Source organism: Heterodontus francisci, chromosome 9 (genome assembly GCF_036365525.1).
Source record: "Heterodontus francisci isolate sHetFra1 chromosome 9, sHetFra1.hap1, whole genome shotgun sequence".
Lineage (NCBI taxonomy): Eukaryota > Metazoa > Chordata > Chondrichthyes > Heterodontiformes > Heterodontidae > Heterodontus > Heterodontus francisci.
Window position 1 is genome coordinate 107,730,852 of NC_090379.1, and position 15,533 is coordinate 107,746,384.

Consider the following 15,533-nt stretch of genomic DNA (forward strand, 5'->3'; position numbering starts at 1 on the left):
ACTGCACCCTTCCTATTCCTGAGCTCCACCCATACCTTGTTGCATGACCCCTCTGAGGTGTCCTCCCGCAGTACAGCTGTGATATTCTCCTTAACTAGTAATGCAACTCCCCCACCCCTTTTACATCCCCCTCTATCCTGCCTGAAGCTTCTAAATCCTGGAACATTTAGCTGCCAGTCCTGCCCTTCCCTAAACCAAGTCTCTGTAATATAAAGAACATCATAGTTCCAAGTACTAATCCAAGCTCTACTTTCATCTGCCTTACCTGTTATACTTCTTGCATTGAAACAAATGCACTTCAAACCACCAGTCCCGCTGTGCTCAGCAATATCTCTCTGCCTGCTCTTCCTCTTAGTCGTACTGGCCTTATTTACTATGTCCTCCTTATTTATTTCACTAGCTGTCCTACTGCTGTGGTTCCCACCCCCCTGCCACACTAGTTTAAACCCTCCCGAGTGACGCTAGCAAACCTTGCAGCCAGGATATTAGTGCCCCTCCAGTTTAGATGCAGCCCGTCCTACTTGTACAGGTCCCATCTGTCCCTGAAGAGAGCCCAATGATCCAGATATCTGAAACCCTCCCTTCTACACCAGCTGCTCAGCCACATGTTTAGCTGCACTATCTTCTTATTTCTAGCCTCACTGGCACGTGGCACAGGGAGTAATCCAGAGATTACAACCCTAGAGGTCCTGTTTTTTAACTTGCTACCTATTACAGGGAGAGGAAATGAGTGTCAGCAGCGGCTCAACTGGAACCCGTGACCTTACAGAAGCAAAGGTGCTGCAAGTCCCCACCCCAGAGACTTGAGCACAAATATCTGGGCTGATGCTCCAAGTAAAGCCATAGCTACCCCACCCAAACCCAACTACATGTTTTGTGTTTGGTTCGGGTCTGTATTCGGCGTCCAGCATTCGGGATCGGGTCGGGCTGGACTGCACTGTTTTGTTCCATATTGTTTTTGTTTTAGTCTATGATCTTTTTCTGTTTCAAAAATATGTTTGTTATTTTCGGGTTGGGCATTTAAAAAAATTAAAGAACTCAGGCCCGGGTTGGGGTTGGGTTGGCTGCTGTCGGGTCTGGCGCAGGTCAAGTTTTAATTTGTTATCCGAGCCAGGCTTTAGATCCAATGCAATATGGAGAGATTGCTGCACTCCGATAGAAAGAAAGACTTGCATTTATGTAGTGCTTTTCATGACCACTGGACATCTCAAAGAACATTACAGCCAATGAAGTAGTTTTGAAGCATGGTTACTGTTGTAATGTAGGAAACGCAGCAGCCAATTTGTGCACAGCAAACTTCCACAAACACTGGTGTGTTAATGACCAGGAAACAGTTTGGTGTAGCTTAACAGAGTGACCAGGGTGGTTGGTGGTGGCCAAAGGCAACGACTTACATCTTCCCACTGTTGTGCTAAAAAAATTGTTTAAGATTTGATGTTGGACAAGCAATCTGACAGCAAGGAGATGTTTAAGGGAAGTGAAGGCGGTGGGCCGAAGGGCCTGTTTCAGTGCTGTATCTCTCTGACTCCATGAATCTATGACTCTAGAGGTGATAATATGGGTAAGGGAAGAAAAACCTATGTTGAAGATATTGTCTTTATGTAGGAATGGAATAATGCAAGGGCTGTTCCTAGGAGATGGGTGATAAGGAAAGGCACTGAGATGGGAGAGGAATCAGAAAGCAAGTGGTGGATCTCATGGATGAAATGAGTATGGTGGGGTTGACTGATAGTGGTAGAAGATTAAAGTAGGTAAGAAAGAGGGGGAGGTCAGGAAGTAGTTGAGGCAGTAGCACAAGTGACCACGATCTTCACTGAAGAAACCAGTAAGCATTTTGTACTTCAGTGTTGGAATCAACACCAGAACCAGCTCTGACTGACCTTAATTAGAGCTGCTTCTGGCACATAGTAAACAATTATTGTTTCACCAGAAACAGCTCTATTGATCCAATCTTCCAGAAATCAGCAGGGATTCAAATGTCCTGTGACGTACTGAGATTGCCCCATAATGCAGCTTCTGTACCTTGCCAGTGATACCCATATACCGTGAAAGAATAAAACAGACCTAACGGAGACTTCAACAGAACATGGGAGGGTAACGTAAGGGGTTATTAGTCATTGCTGGAGGATCCGAACTGAACAGACCTGTAACAAATAAAAGCAAAATACTGCAGATGCTGGAACTCTGAAATAAAAACAAGAAATGCTGGAACCACTCAGCAGGTCTGGCAGCATCTGTGGAAAGAGAAGCAGAGTTAACGTTTTGGGTCAGTGACCCTTCTTCGGAACTAGCAAATATTAGAAATGTCAAAGGTTATAAGCAAGTGAGGTGGAGGTGGGGCAAGAGATAATAAAGGAGAAGGTGTAGATTGGACAAGGCCACATAGCTGACCAAGAGGTCATGGAGCAAAGGCAAACAATATGTTAATGGTGTGTTGAAAGACAAAGCATTAGTACAGATAGGGTGTTAACGGACTGAAGATTGAACAGCAGCAAGTACAAACATGAAAAAAAGGTGAGGCGGTGCTGCTGGAGAGAGAGGTTCAGTGTGTGCATGTGGCGGCGCATAGCACTGAGTGTGGCTCTCAGGATGCGGCGAGAGTAGCAGTCCGAGGAACTTTGTATTTCTCGGAGATACCTGTAATCCTGGGTGGATTCAAAACATGATAGGTGAAAATGCAGTTGGAATCCACGTGGAATAAGTCGGAGCTGGAGTCAGTCACTGAGGAAGGAGATGTGAAAACGTTTTCACAGCCACATCTCCTTCCTCAGTGACTGTCTCCGGCTCCGACTTATTCCACGTGGATTCCAACTGCATTTTCACCCAACATGTTTTGAATCCACCCAGGATTACAGGTATCTCCGAGAAATACAACGTTCCTCGGACTGCTACTCTCGCCGCATCCTGAGAGCCACACTCAGTGCTATGCGCCGCCACATGCACACACTGAACCTCTCTCTCCAGCAGCACCGCCTCACCTTTTTTTCATGTTTGTACTTGCTGCTGTTCAATCTTCAGTCCGTTAACACCCTATCTGTACTAATGCTTTGTCTTTCAACACACCATTAACATATTGTTTGCCTTTGCTCCATGACCGCTTGGTCAGCTATGTGGCCTTGTCCAATCTACACCTTCTCCTTTGTTATCTCTTGCCCCACCCCCACCTCACTTGCTTATAACCTTTGACATTTCTAATATTTGCTAGTTCCGAAGAAGGGTCACTGACCCAAAACGTTAACTCTGCTTCTCTTTCCACAGATGCTGCCAGACCTTCAGACCTGTAACAAAAGTGTTTTATATTGTTGTCTCAATTGTGGTATCTTGACTACCAATTCTTTATATATTATGCCACACAGTTTGCCTTCGTCGAAGTTTGGAGGGCTCTGAGGAAAATGTTTTTGTTTTCTATCGAGTTGTAAATTATTTTCTGTCTTCTACAGGTTTTCAGATCCTGGTTTAAGCCATGGATGAAAATTGTTCTGTATTTCCAGAGGCTAAGTATGCACTTCTGTGATGAGTAACACCTCATACTGTTTTAGCTTTGCTATTATTTAAGTGTACCACGTACTAGTGAGTTCTTAATAGTGAATGAAACTGGTGTAACACTGAATCACAAGAAAAGCATGATATGAGCAAGGTTCTTGTGTATGCTAGTCATGGAAACTGGTGAAATTTTTCCCCTTTCTCTTTTCTGGCTGGGATTCATTCCATATTTGGCTCCCATTTGGTGTAGTTGGTGACTGCACCTGCTGTACTTGCAATCAAATGCACTAAGGAGCCAAATCCAAAGATCTATTTCTGTTTGGAAGAAGTGGGGCAATCTATGAAACAATTTGGTTGATGAAGGACAGAAAATCTGCAGTTCTGCATTTTGTTGGAATGGAACCAGTGGAGCCAATCATTTGACTTTGATGTAAATGGATGTGGCATTTTGTACTTTGAAATTACGACAGTGAGCCATTATCAATTTCCAGCCATTTTGTAACTTTTTGGATGTGTATCTCTCGCCTGCCAAGGAATTTACATTCTTATGCAACAGAATTTGAGCCTGATTCAGAGATTAGTTTTAGGTACTGCAGAAATCTGGGGCCCTGAATGAGTTATCTTGTATTGCAAATGATTATAGAACTGAACAAGATAGCATTTTGAAGACATTAAATGAAAGATGTGCTCATTATATGGGTGTAGACAAGGAATTTGTAATGCCACTGTAAGCCCACTACTGCACAGGAGGAGGACCGTTGTTACTCTTTCATGTCTGATGCATATCCTTAACCAGCGCAATATTCTTATTCACGAGCCCTTCCTGTGACCACAATACTCTATCTGTATTCTACCTCTATAGCATTGTTGTCTTAACGTTCCTATCTCTGTCAATGTGTCCAGCACATCTCCTGATATCAGATCATCCTCTATCTACTTAGTCACATCCGGGACTTCCCAAGGTTCCAATCTTGGTTCCCTCCTGCTGTATTCCTGATATATGCTACCCTTTGGCAATACTATTCACAAGTATGGAGTCGTCTTCCATCAGTTAATACCCAGCAGTAGCTCTGCACACCGATAACCTTGATCTCGTGACTACAACCATGCTGTCTGACTGCTCCTCTGGTAGTAATTGATGGATGAGCCAGAACTTTGTGCAGCTCAACATCAGTTAACACTGAAGAAATCAAGTTTGATGCCTCCCAAGAAGCTTTATGGTACAGCCCCCATCTCATTCCTCTTCGTGATGCCCACTTTAGCAGAATCTGACAGTAGTCAGCTTTGGTGTTCTGCTTGACCTTGACCTGAATTCTATACCCCACATTCAGTCTGTCAACAAGACTTCCTATTTTGGCCATCTGTCTCTCTCTACATTCCATCCCCCACCCACCCACCCGCCAAGCCTTTGCCTCCTGAAGACTTGACTTTGTGAATGCCTGCTTCATTGAGCTCCACGCTGCATAGCTTGCAATTCTTCCAACGGGTGCCTATTTTGCAGTCTTTTCCTATCTTGCCCATTTATACCAATATCCCTCAGTTCAAGCCTTGCCATTATCTTCAGATTCCACTACTGCCTTGCTGCTTGCAACCTTCTGCAGCACGTATATCCCGACCTGCTCTTAGACCACTCATCTCCTGTGTTCCCTTTTCCTTCTGCTCCACTATCAGTGGCAGACCTTTCAGCCCTCTCACATGTGCATCCTGGTTCTGCTTCCCCAAAACCCCTCTTTCTTGCTGTGTCTTTTGCCATCTTCAAAAACTTTATTAAAACTCGGGTTTATCAAGGATCTTGAGATCTGCTTAAAACATATATAGATTCTTGAATATTGTACGTCCTTTTCAATAATTGTTCAGCCCATAATCATGCAACTTGGAGCAATCCAATATGTGGTCATTGGGAGTGTGTTGCGGAGGTTGGGGAGTGGGGTGTGGGGTGGTGGGAGGAAGATAAAAAGAGGTTTCAGTTTAAAGAATTGCCACAGTGATGTACTACATACGACAACTGCTAACCTGAGGCCCAAGCTATACCAACATGTTCTCCCAGCTGGTGCATGCAGAACAGTATTGGTCATTTGAAGCAACTATTGACATTGAAAATGCTAGAATAAGCTATTGAATATGATGGAGTTAATCTCAATGAATATGTGCAATTTGCCAGCAAAATCTATTCACTTATCTTGGATAATCTCCAAGATGATCTGACTTTTTTCCTATTTTGCCATTGCTTTTGATGATCTTCCTGATTTACACTATTGCTGTTGTAGTTTTCAAGATCACAGTTGTCTGGATAAGCCACTTCTGACTTAATAGACTGCATTCATCCTACTGTGGATCTTGCTGCTTTGACTGACTCCAGGCTCTGTGTTCGTTTCATATCCAGACACTCTGTCTCTGTCACCCTATTCAGTCAGCTGTGATACTCTTCTGTACACAGGCTGGGATAAGCACATGCTGGTAGAGCATGAGTCTTGGGCTGCTGCATGCCATCTGAGGCCATTTTCCATATGCGAGCTTAAGCAATGAGTGTTGGGAAGCTGTTCAACTATGGAATGTGTACAACAGCTCATCCTATATTTGCCAACCAAACTTAAGCCATGTTTTCTCTTGGTTAAACCTCACTACTTAGTTTCCTTTGAGACACAAAAACCCAGCAGGAAAGGTGATCCAACCATGGCTAACAAGAGAAGTTAAAGATTGTATTAGATCAAAGGAAGAGTAAAAGTTGCCAAAAAAGTAGTAAGTCTGAGGATTGTGTGCATTTTAGAATTCAGCAAAAGAGGATCAAGAAACTGATAAAGAGAAAATAGATTATGAAAGCCGACTGGCTAGAAACATAAAAACGGACTGTAAAAGCTTCAATAGGTATGTAAAAAGGAAAAGGTGAGCAAAGACAAATGTGGGCCCACTACAGGCAGAGACAGGATAATTTATAATGAGGAATAAGGAAATGGTAGAAAAACTAAACAAATACTTCGTGTCTGTCTTCATGGAGGAAGATACAAAAAACCTCCCAAAATGCTTGAGAACCAAGGGATTAGTGAGAATGAGGAACTGAAAGAAATTAGTATTAGTAAAAATGTACTGGAGAAATTGATGGGACTGAAAGTTGATATATCCCTTGGACCTGATGATCTACATCCCAGTGTTGAAAGAGGTGGCTGTAGAGTAGTGGATGCATTAGTGGTCATCTTCGAAAATTCTACAGATTCTGGAATGGTTCCTGAAGATTGCAAGGTAACCCCACTATTTAAGAAAGGAGGGAGAGAGAAAACGGGGACCTACAGACATGTTAGCCTGACATCAGTAGTAGGGAAAATGCTGGAATCTGTTATAAAGGATGTGATAACTGGGCACTTAGAAAGTAATGGTAGGATTGGGAAGAGTCAACATGGATTTATGAAAGGGAAATCATGTTTGACAAACCTGTTGGAGTTTTTTGAGGATGTAACTAGCAGAATGGATAAGGGGGAACCAGTGGATGTGGTGTATTTGAATTTTCAGAAGGCTTTCGATAAGGTCCCACAAAGGAGGTTAGTAAGCAAAATTTGGAGCACATGGGATTGGGGGGTAATATCCAAGCATGGATTGAGAATTGGTTAATGAACAGAAAACAGTAGGAATAAACAGGTCATTCTCAGGTTGCCAATATGTGACTAGTGGGGTACCGCAAGGATCAGTGCTTGTGCCCCAGCTATTCACAATCTATATCAATGATTTGGATGTGGGAACCAAATGTAATATTTCCAAGTTTGCTGATGACGCAAAACAAGTGAGAATGTGAGTTGTGAGAAGGTTGGAAAGAAGCTTCAAGGGGATTTAGACAGGCTAAGTAAGTGGACAAGAACAATGCAGATGAAATATAATGTGGAAAAATGTGAAGTTATCCACTTTGGTAGGAAAAACAGAAATGCAGAGTATTTCTTAAATGGTGAGAGGTTGGGAAATGTTGATGTCCAAAGGGACCTGGATATCCTTGTTCATCAGTCACTGAAAGCTAACATGCAGGTGCAGCAAGCAATTAGGAAGGCAAATGATATTTTGGCCTTTATTTCAAAAGGATTTGCTTACAGGAGTAAAAAAGTCTTAGTGCAGTTGTATAGAGCCTTGGTGAGACCGCACCTGGAGTATTGTGTACAGTTTTGATCTCCTTACCTGAGGAAGGATATACTTGTCATAGAGGGAGTGCAACGAATGTTCACCAGACAGATCCCTGGGATGGCGGGATTGTCCTATGAGGAGAGATTGAGGAGACTGGGCGTGTACGCTGTAGAGTTTCGAAGAATGAGAGGTGATCTCATTCAAGCATACAAAATTCTTACAGGGCTTGACAGGGTAGATGCAGGAAGTATGCCCCCCCTGGCTGGGTGAGGTCTAGAACCAGGGGACACAGTCTCAGAATAAGAGGCAGGCCATTTAGGACTGAGATTAGGAGGAATTTCTTCACTCAGATGGTGTTGAATCTTTGGAATTCTCTACCCCAGAGAGCTGTGGAGACTCTGTCATTAAGTATATTCAAGACAGAGATCGATAGATTTCTAGATAAAGATGTCAAGGGATATGGGGATAGTGCAGGAAAATGGCATTGAGGTAGGTCAGCCATGATTTAGTTGAAGGGCAGAGCAGACTCGAGGGGCCGAATAACCTACTGCTACTCCTATTTCCTGTGTTCCTATGTTCCTACCCTGGCATTCATTCCCAATGACAGGCCACTGCCCTCTGATATAGCCCAGTACCTCCACAGTCTTGGGGAGATTGTGCAACTAGTTCATATTATTTAATATCCTCTTTATTTTTCCATGTTTCCCACATCAGTCTGACGAACCACATTAAATGATGACCTTTCCCTAGCATCAATGATATGTTTTCTCAATGTGCTCTCAAAAGCAGAATTCCAATTTCCACCACTGGCAAATCAAACTTTTTCCAAATGAATAGACTTCAAAGATCACCAGGAATAGAATAGTATTGAATTAGAAGTGGATCTAATGCTGCCTTTTTTTTTCTCAGTGCTGAAATCAGGGAAGGGAAATGCAAGAGGAGACAGTCGGGTGTAAGTTTCTATTAATTGTTAGTTCTCTTTTGCATGATCTAAGGGGAACAGAAGTGCATTTGAAAAGATTTTTAAAATGTGGTTGTTAAATTGCAAAAGTAATTAACTGCCCTGCTCACCTGTCTGAATTGTGCATCTAAAACCAGAGTCCCACCTGAGACATTAGCCCTTTCCTTTCAGATGCTGATTGATCTGCTGTGCATTTCCAGGTTTCTGGTTTTACTTTATCTGTAATATCTCCTTTGTCACATCCTGGTGAAATTCAATGAGGTATTGTGTTGAATGAAATTTGAAATCTCAATAGTCCTGATTTTGAGGAACAGCTTAAAAGTTTGCAATCGAAAGGTGATGGACAATTTGGTACTGGGATGTCAAAATTGCAGCCACGAAGATGTGGCAACTTTGTTTCAATTTGTACTTGTATTGGATTCTCCTATTTAAATATCACAGGCCTGGAGGTTTGTGAAGGTATATGTTCAAAACTGCTCCCTCATTGATGGATAAACCCACATCTGAGCACCAAGGTGTGTTAGTATTGTTAGCTTGATGTATATGCTTAAACTCTTAAGTCGTCTGTAGAACTCCATGGTGTGCACAGACAAAAGTTGAGTACTCCTAGTTTAGTATTGTGCACTAGGCTATGATCATATGTAATTGTCCCATAGCAGTAGTGGAGCGCTGGTATATTTCAAGTCTTTTTATAATCTTTTTTCTGTTTTCATATTGAAACAACATTTTACTTAGATTTTCTTTGAGTTTTATTAAAAATTGTATGCCTGTGTATCAAAGTTTCTTGCTCCATCTGTGATACTGCAATGCATACTCATTGTTTGAGTTGTCCTGAGTATAAAAAAAATAATGGATGGCAGGATAAAGGAGCACAAGATGGATTTTCAGCAGACACCTACTTGGCAACAATTCTGATTTAATCAGGATGGTCCTGACTTTGAGTCAGTTGTCAATTCCCAATTGCACCAGTTTAAATAGTGCAGGGTATACAAAGATGTACAATTATTGAAAACTGCTCTATATCAAAGGCTTACAAAGCAATATTGTTTAAAATTGCTAAAACTTTAATGAGTGGATGCATAGTTACTCCCAGACAAATATTGACTCATGAATCTTATAATGTTTGTACTTAAATTGCCATTTTTTTCAACCCCCGCCCAAGATTTTGAAAGTTTCCAGGAGCCCACTTAGAACTCTGAAAGAAGCTGATATCAGTCAAAAGGTAACAAAAAATTTAAATAAGATTTTAGAACTGTTTAGACTGCAGATAATACCATGCCCTGTCGTATGTTCTGTGTGTGCAATACATTGTGGATGTAGACTGTAGGCAGGTCCTAGCTTTGTGCAAAGGATGACTTAATGGGTAATTTGACAAAGGGGAGGCTTGTCTACCCACATGTACCTTAATTGATTGTAAGCAACAACGGGTGTTCGGAATCATGCTGAAACCTGCAGGTACTGAAATACAAATGTATGCCTGATTTAATTTCATTGGTGGGAGAGAGGCATAGTTTAAGATGGATTAAATAAACTGGTAGAAGCAGTGACTCTATATTTGCTGATGCAGTTTTTTTTAGCAATTATTTTAGTTTGAAAATAAAAATGGGGAGAGTTGTTTTCAGTGCTCAGGTATGCCAACATGCTAAAAATCAGAAATTCAAAATAGAGGGGTATTACAAGCTCTAGATTTTGATTATTTTTCTTTTTGTTCTGCTTGGAGATGGAGCAGGTCGGAAAACTTCGTAGGAGCTCTCGAAGAGTCAGCTTTGCAGAGACCAAAGAAGTCAAGTAAGTGAAAGATGTGTAGCTTTGTGTTAAAATTCCACTTAATCCGAGCAGAAAGTAGGAATGTGCTTCCTGAAGGTCCACTTGGTTTTATATAAATTGTGGCCTAAAGTTGTGTTTGTTGTGATTGAGACTACCTGATAATGGTTCAGGGGAGCAAATGTTGTAAGTTGTTGTATTTTCTTTTGTTAATGGGGAAACGGGTAAGTTGTTTCATTTTGAATCTTGTTAGCTGTTCTGAGGTGCTGTGATTAAAAACAGAAAATATATGAAAACATTCAGAAGATCAGCTAGCATCTGTGGAGAGAGAAACAGTCAACATTTTAGAGTTAAAGTTTCCCAGCATTTTCTGTTAGTTTGAATTTCCAGCATCTGCAGTATTTTGCTTCTGGTTCAGAGATACTGTATGCTAAATTCCAGAAAGCTGCTTGTTGAAGGATGATGCTGGAGCCAGTCTTTACTCAGTGTTAGTGATTTTACAAAGTGAAATGTAGCTCTTTACTCAAAATCTCCACCAGTCTAAGTGTCTCCTCATATGTGCTCAAGAAAGGGGACGGGGGTGGGAGCGGAGCGGGCCGGGTCGGAGCGGAGAGAGCAGCGAGGGGTGGGGGGAGCGGAATGGCCGGAGAAAGCAGCGAGGGGGAGGGGTGGGAGAGCGGAGCGGCCGGAGAGAGCTGCGAGGTGGGGGGATGCGGAGCAGCCAGAGAGAGCAGCAAGTGGGGGGTGAGGTGGGGTGGGGGGGGGGGGGTGGAGCGGAGCGGCTGGAGAGAGCAGCGGGGGGAAGGGAGGGGAAGCGGAGCGGCTGGAGAGAGCAGCGAGGTTGGGGGAGTGGGGAGCAGAGCGGCTGAGAGAGCAGCGAGGGGGGTGGCAAGGGGGGAGCGGAGCGGCCGGAGAGAGCGGGGGGGGGAGGAGGGGAGCAGAGCGGCGGGGACGGGAGAGAGCAGCGGGGGGGGGGGGGGGGGGGGGGTGGAGTGGGGGGGGGTGCAAACGGAGCAGCCGGAGAGAGCGGGGGGGAGGGAGGGGCGCAGAGCGGCCGGAGAGAGCAGCGAGGGGGGGGGGGGTGCAGAGCTTGACGCATGCGTGAATACCCATTGGCGTTGCATTGCTGAACGCATAAAGCGCAGGCGCAGAGGCCGACCAGGCGCGTTGCCCGAAGGTGCACACGTCGCGATGACATCATCGGCGCATGCGCTAACTAGTCCTGGCAAGTCGAAACGCAACGTGCAGAGGGCAGGAGCCCGTCTGTGCATGTGCACACCTTGGCGCAGCCTGAAGACGTCACTGCTGGCTGCATTGTCAGGAATCACTGTTTTGTAAAACAGCTGATGACTTGCATCTATCCATTTAAGTTTGCAGATTTCCTTTTTCTCTGGCATTTGTTTCAATCCAGCAATCCATAGTTTTTACTCACTTGCACATTTTGTAGAGTGCCCATGATCCCACAAGGAACGATTATCTACATAACATTAAATGGATATCCTACCTTCAGTATGCCCCTTGTGCAGAATCTCACCTAAATTATTTGACACAGAACCCCATATCCACTCCCTCCACAAGACCCAGTGTTTTCTGCAGCTAAAGTGCTTTTAACAACCCTTTTTATTTTCTTAGCTTCCCAAGCTAAAAGGACAATATCTCACATTCTCATCCATCAGAAATGTTATGAAACCAACTACACTCGAATGCCCATCAGGAAGATTAGCATGTGAAGCACCACTAAAAATGTTCTTTGGGTCACCTAAGGATGCAAACTTAAGTATGCATTTCTCCAGAGTTAATTTTTAATGTCTTTTATTTGCCCTTAAAACATTCTCGACTTTCAGGTGTTTCATTGTAGTACTTCACTCCAAAACATCAAAACTAGCATCTGGTGTAGTTTGAGTGCACAACCTGTTTAACTGACCCATCAAGCTTTGCAATTGCTCTGCCTCTTCTTTAGATGTATCATCTTTCTGTGATGACTTAGCATGATTAACTGGGATGGGAGTAACACTATCTCTAAATAGGGTTGTTGATGTAAAGTTATTCAGACTTACTCTGCTTAATATCTAAACCAAAATATTTAAAGGTCCCACAAGCCTGACTGCCAATCTTAAATTCTGCCTTAATCTTATTAATAACATTTCTCAAATTCCATCGTATCAACATGCATCATGAAGATGCCTGAAAGTTTCCCTTTAGGATACCAATAAAACATTGTAGGATCTGCTTTTAGTTGAACAAACTATTTTCAGCAAAACAGATCTCTGAGAAATACCATACCCTGAAAGCCTCATTAAAGTCATTGACCGCATTTGTTTAGTTTCCATAGCTATCTTGTTGCATCTGCCACCTCTTTAGGCGGTGTCAGAAACTCTTCTGTCTGAAAAGTATCACCCTGCAAAAACGTGGCTTTTATGTTGATTGATCTACACTCCCATGAATATGTGTCCAAAAGAGCTAAAATGACGTTTAAGATTACCTTTCCAGCTGTGGGAGCGTCCATTCTAACGTCTGTATCACTCACTTTCTCTTCAAAACTCCTAGCAACTAGCCTTGCTTTAGCCTTATAAGTCCCATCTGGAAGGACCTTTTCCAGTACAGATCCATCTTTGTGACGAGGCTGGCTATCTCTTATCTGGTACCTCAGAATAAAGACCAAACTCTCTCTAACTCCTTTTGTTTTGCCTCTTAGTTTATCCTCAAGTTTATTGGAAGCCACCAAATCTTCACGGTCATGAGGACTTCTGCTTCTAATTATATTGCGTCTTTAGTCTTCATTTCAACGTGTAATCTGTTCAAACTACGGCCTCTCCTAGCACTTTGATGTCTTTCGGACTGCTGCTGTAAGATCTCCCTCTCGCATTATCAGAGGCACTTTCTCCAGTACCTGATCACTTCCAGATGCACTGTTAGAACGTGCACTGTGCTTTCTTACTCTCCACTCTTTCACTCCATTCTGCCAGTCCTTGGACCTCGCTTCTTGGTCATCATCCTGGATATTCAACCAGTATTTAAACTTGTGAATAGATTTTCCTGCATGTCCGACAATTGTTGTATCCCTCCATTCATTAGATCCCTCTGGAATATATGTCACCCAAGTACCTACTTTGGGCAATTGGCCTTTGGATGCAATAGCTCTGTCCTGTGCATTGTGATCACTCACATTACTAGTCAACTGTTGATCCACTGTATTCTGTTCCTCAGGGGCCTCATCACAAAACACATAAGCATTTGAATTACAAGATGCCTCAGTTCCTTCTATCAGCTGCTCAGATTCTGACATCTTGTAATGAATCCCAAATAATTGTGAGGAATGAACTTGAACAGTTTAATTTCCATATTTGATAACTACTGTCTTGTGACCAGGGCCTTTCCATTCCCCGTGACCCCCTCTTTTGTAATATACCAAATCTCCTCAAGTAAATTTTCTCCGAGACCTCTGCCTTGATGAAAGTCCGTCTCCTTGCGTGTAAAGCATTCAATTGTGTAGAAAAAAAAATGTGACTAATTATATAACCTTCTAGGGCAGAAGAATTGTCGCACAGTACAGAAGGCAATTTGGGATTTCGCCCATAGACCCTATACCCTCCAACCATCTGAATTGAATTCTTTGCATGAATCACAGAATCGTTACAGTGCAGAAGGAGGCCATTTGGCCCATCGTGTCCGCACCAGCTCTCTGAAAGAGCAACTCCCTTAGTTCCATTTCCCTGCCTTCTCCCCATAACCCTGCACATTCTTTCTTTTCATATAACTGTCTAATTCCCTTTTGAATGCTTCAATTGAACCTGCCTCCACCACGATCTCAGGCAGCGCATTCCAGACCTTCACCACTCGCTGCGTGAAAAAGTTTTTCCTCATGTCACTTTTGCTTCTCTTACCAAATACTTTAAATCTGTGCCCTCCTGTTCTTGATCCTTTCATGAGTGGAAACAGTTTCTACTCTGTCTGGACCCCTCATGTCAGGACAGAAAGTGATAGGTTTTCAAAATGACCTAAAGGTCGAGCCAGCTTGGAGTCATCCATTCTCATTAAAACTTGTATTTATGTAGTGCCCTGCAAAGGAACTTCATTGCTTGCAAGCATCTTCATTTATTATAAGTAGTGAAGCAGCTTTCGAAGGAATAGAACGAATAGATAGTACAGTGAATACACAGACAAGAATAATCAAAAAGGCTAATGGAATCTGTGCCTTTATGTCTAGAGGAATAGAATAGAAGGGGGTAGAAGTCATGCTTCAATTATACAAAACCCTGGTTAGACCACACCTGGAATACTGAAAATAGTTCTGGGCCCTACTTTAGTGAGGATATATTGGCCTTGGAGCAAGCACAGCATAGATTTACTAGAATGATACCTAGACTCCTAAAATTAAGGAGAAATTACTTATTCCCTAGAATTTAGAAGGTTGAAGGGTGATTTGATTGAAGTTTTCATTATATTAAGGGGATCAGATAGGGTAGCTGGGAAGAAACCATTTCTGTTGGTTGGAGTGTCTAGGACGAGGGGGCATAGTCTTAATATTAGAGCCAGACCTTTCAGGAGTGAAATTAGGGAACACTTCTTCATGCAAAAGGTAGTAGCAGTTTGGAACTCTCTTACAAATGGCAATTGATGCTAGATTAATTAGTTTTAAAGTGGAGATTGACAGATTTTTTTTCACTAAAGGTATTAAAGGATATGGGGCAATGGCAGGTAGATGGAGATAGGTCACTGATCAGGCATGATCACATTGAATGGCAGAACACGCTTGAGGGGCGAAATAGCTGACTCCTGTTTCTATGATTGGTTTGTATGATTAGATCAGCAGCTGACTGAAGTGCAAATTCTGCAAACCTGTGTGTTTTGGATCTCTCATTTTTCTTTTATCATTTCAGGGAGTTTGTGACTGATAAAATGATAATGCAAGAAGATGTGGAAAATGGTAAATATAATTGCATGTTGGAATACAGATGTAATGTGCAGATTCATAATTGAAGTGCAGAAGTTGGTTATTTTTTTTCCTCAAAAGTGCTGAAATTGTTTTATTCATTCTTGGGATTTGGGCATTTATTGCTAGGATTATGCTTATGACCAGGATCAAGGGTCGACCACTCTTGGCATGAAAACAAGCAACATTTTCTGTTAATATTTGAAATTGAGGTAACTTGCAAAAAAATGCACATTTATTCATCTGTAGTTATTGAAATGTTTTAATTTTTAGACAAAGACTGCCAAAAGA

At 42.5% G+C, this 15,533-nt stretch overlaps 1 protein-coding gene across 1 annotated transcript in view; it reads left to right on the top strand.

The window, feature by feature from the left end:
- Positions 1-15,533, top strand: part of knl1 (kinetochore scaffold 1) — a 160,489-nt gene that overhangs the window by 5,633 nt on the left and 139,323 nt on the right. The window contains exons 2-6 of the mRNA XM_068039647.1: positions 3,441-3,498; positions 8,494-8,536; positions 9,708-9,767; positions 10,266-10,333; positions 15,190-15,277. Of these exons, the coding sequence (XP_067895748.1) occupies positions 3,464-3,498; positions 8,494-8,536; positions 9,708-9,767; positions 10,266-10,333; positions 15,190-15,277 (294 nt within the window). The 5' untranslated portion in view covers positions 3,441-3,463. The remainder of the gene's footprint in view (positions 1-3,440; positions 3,499-8,493; positions 8,537-9,707; positions 9,768-10,265; positions 10,334-15,189; positions 15,278-15,533) is intronic.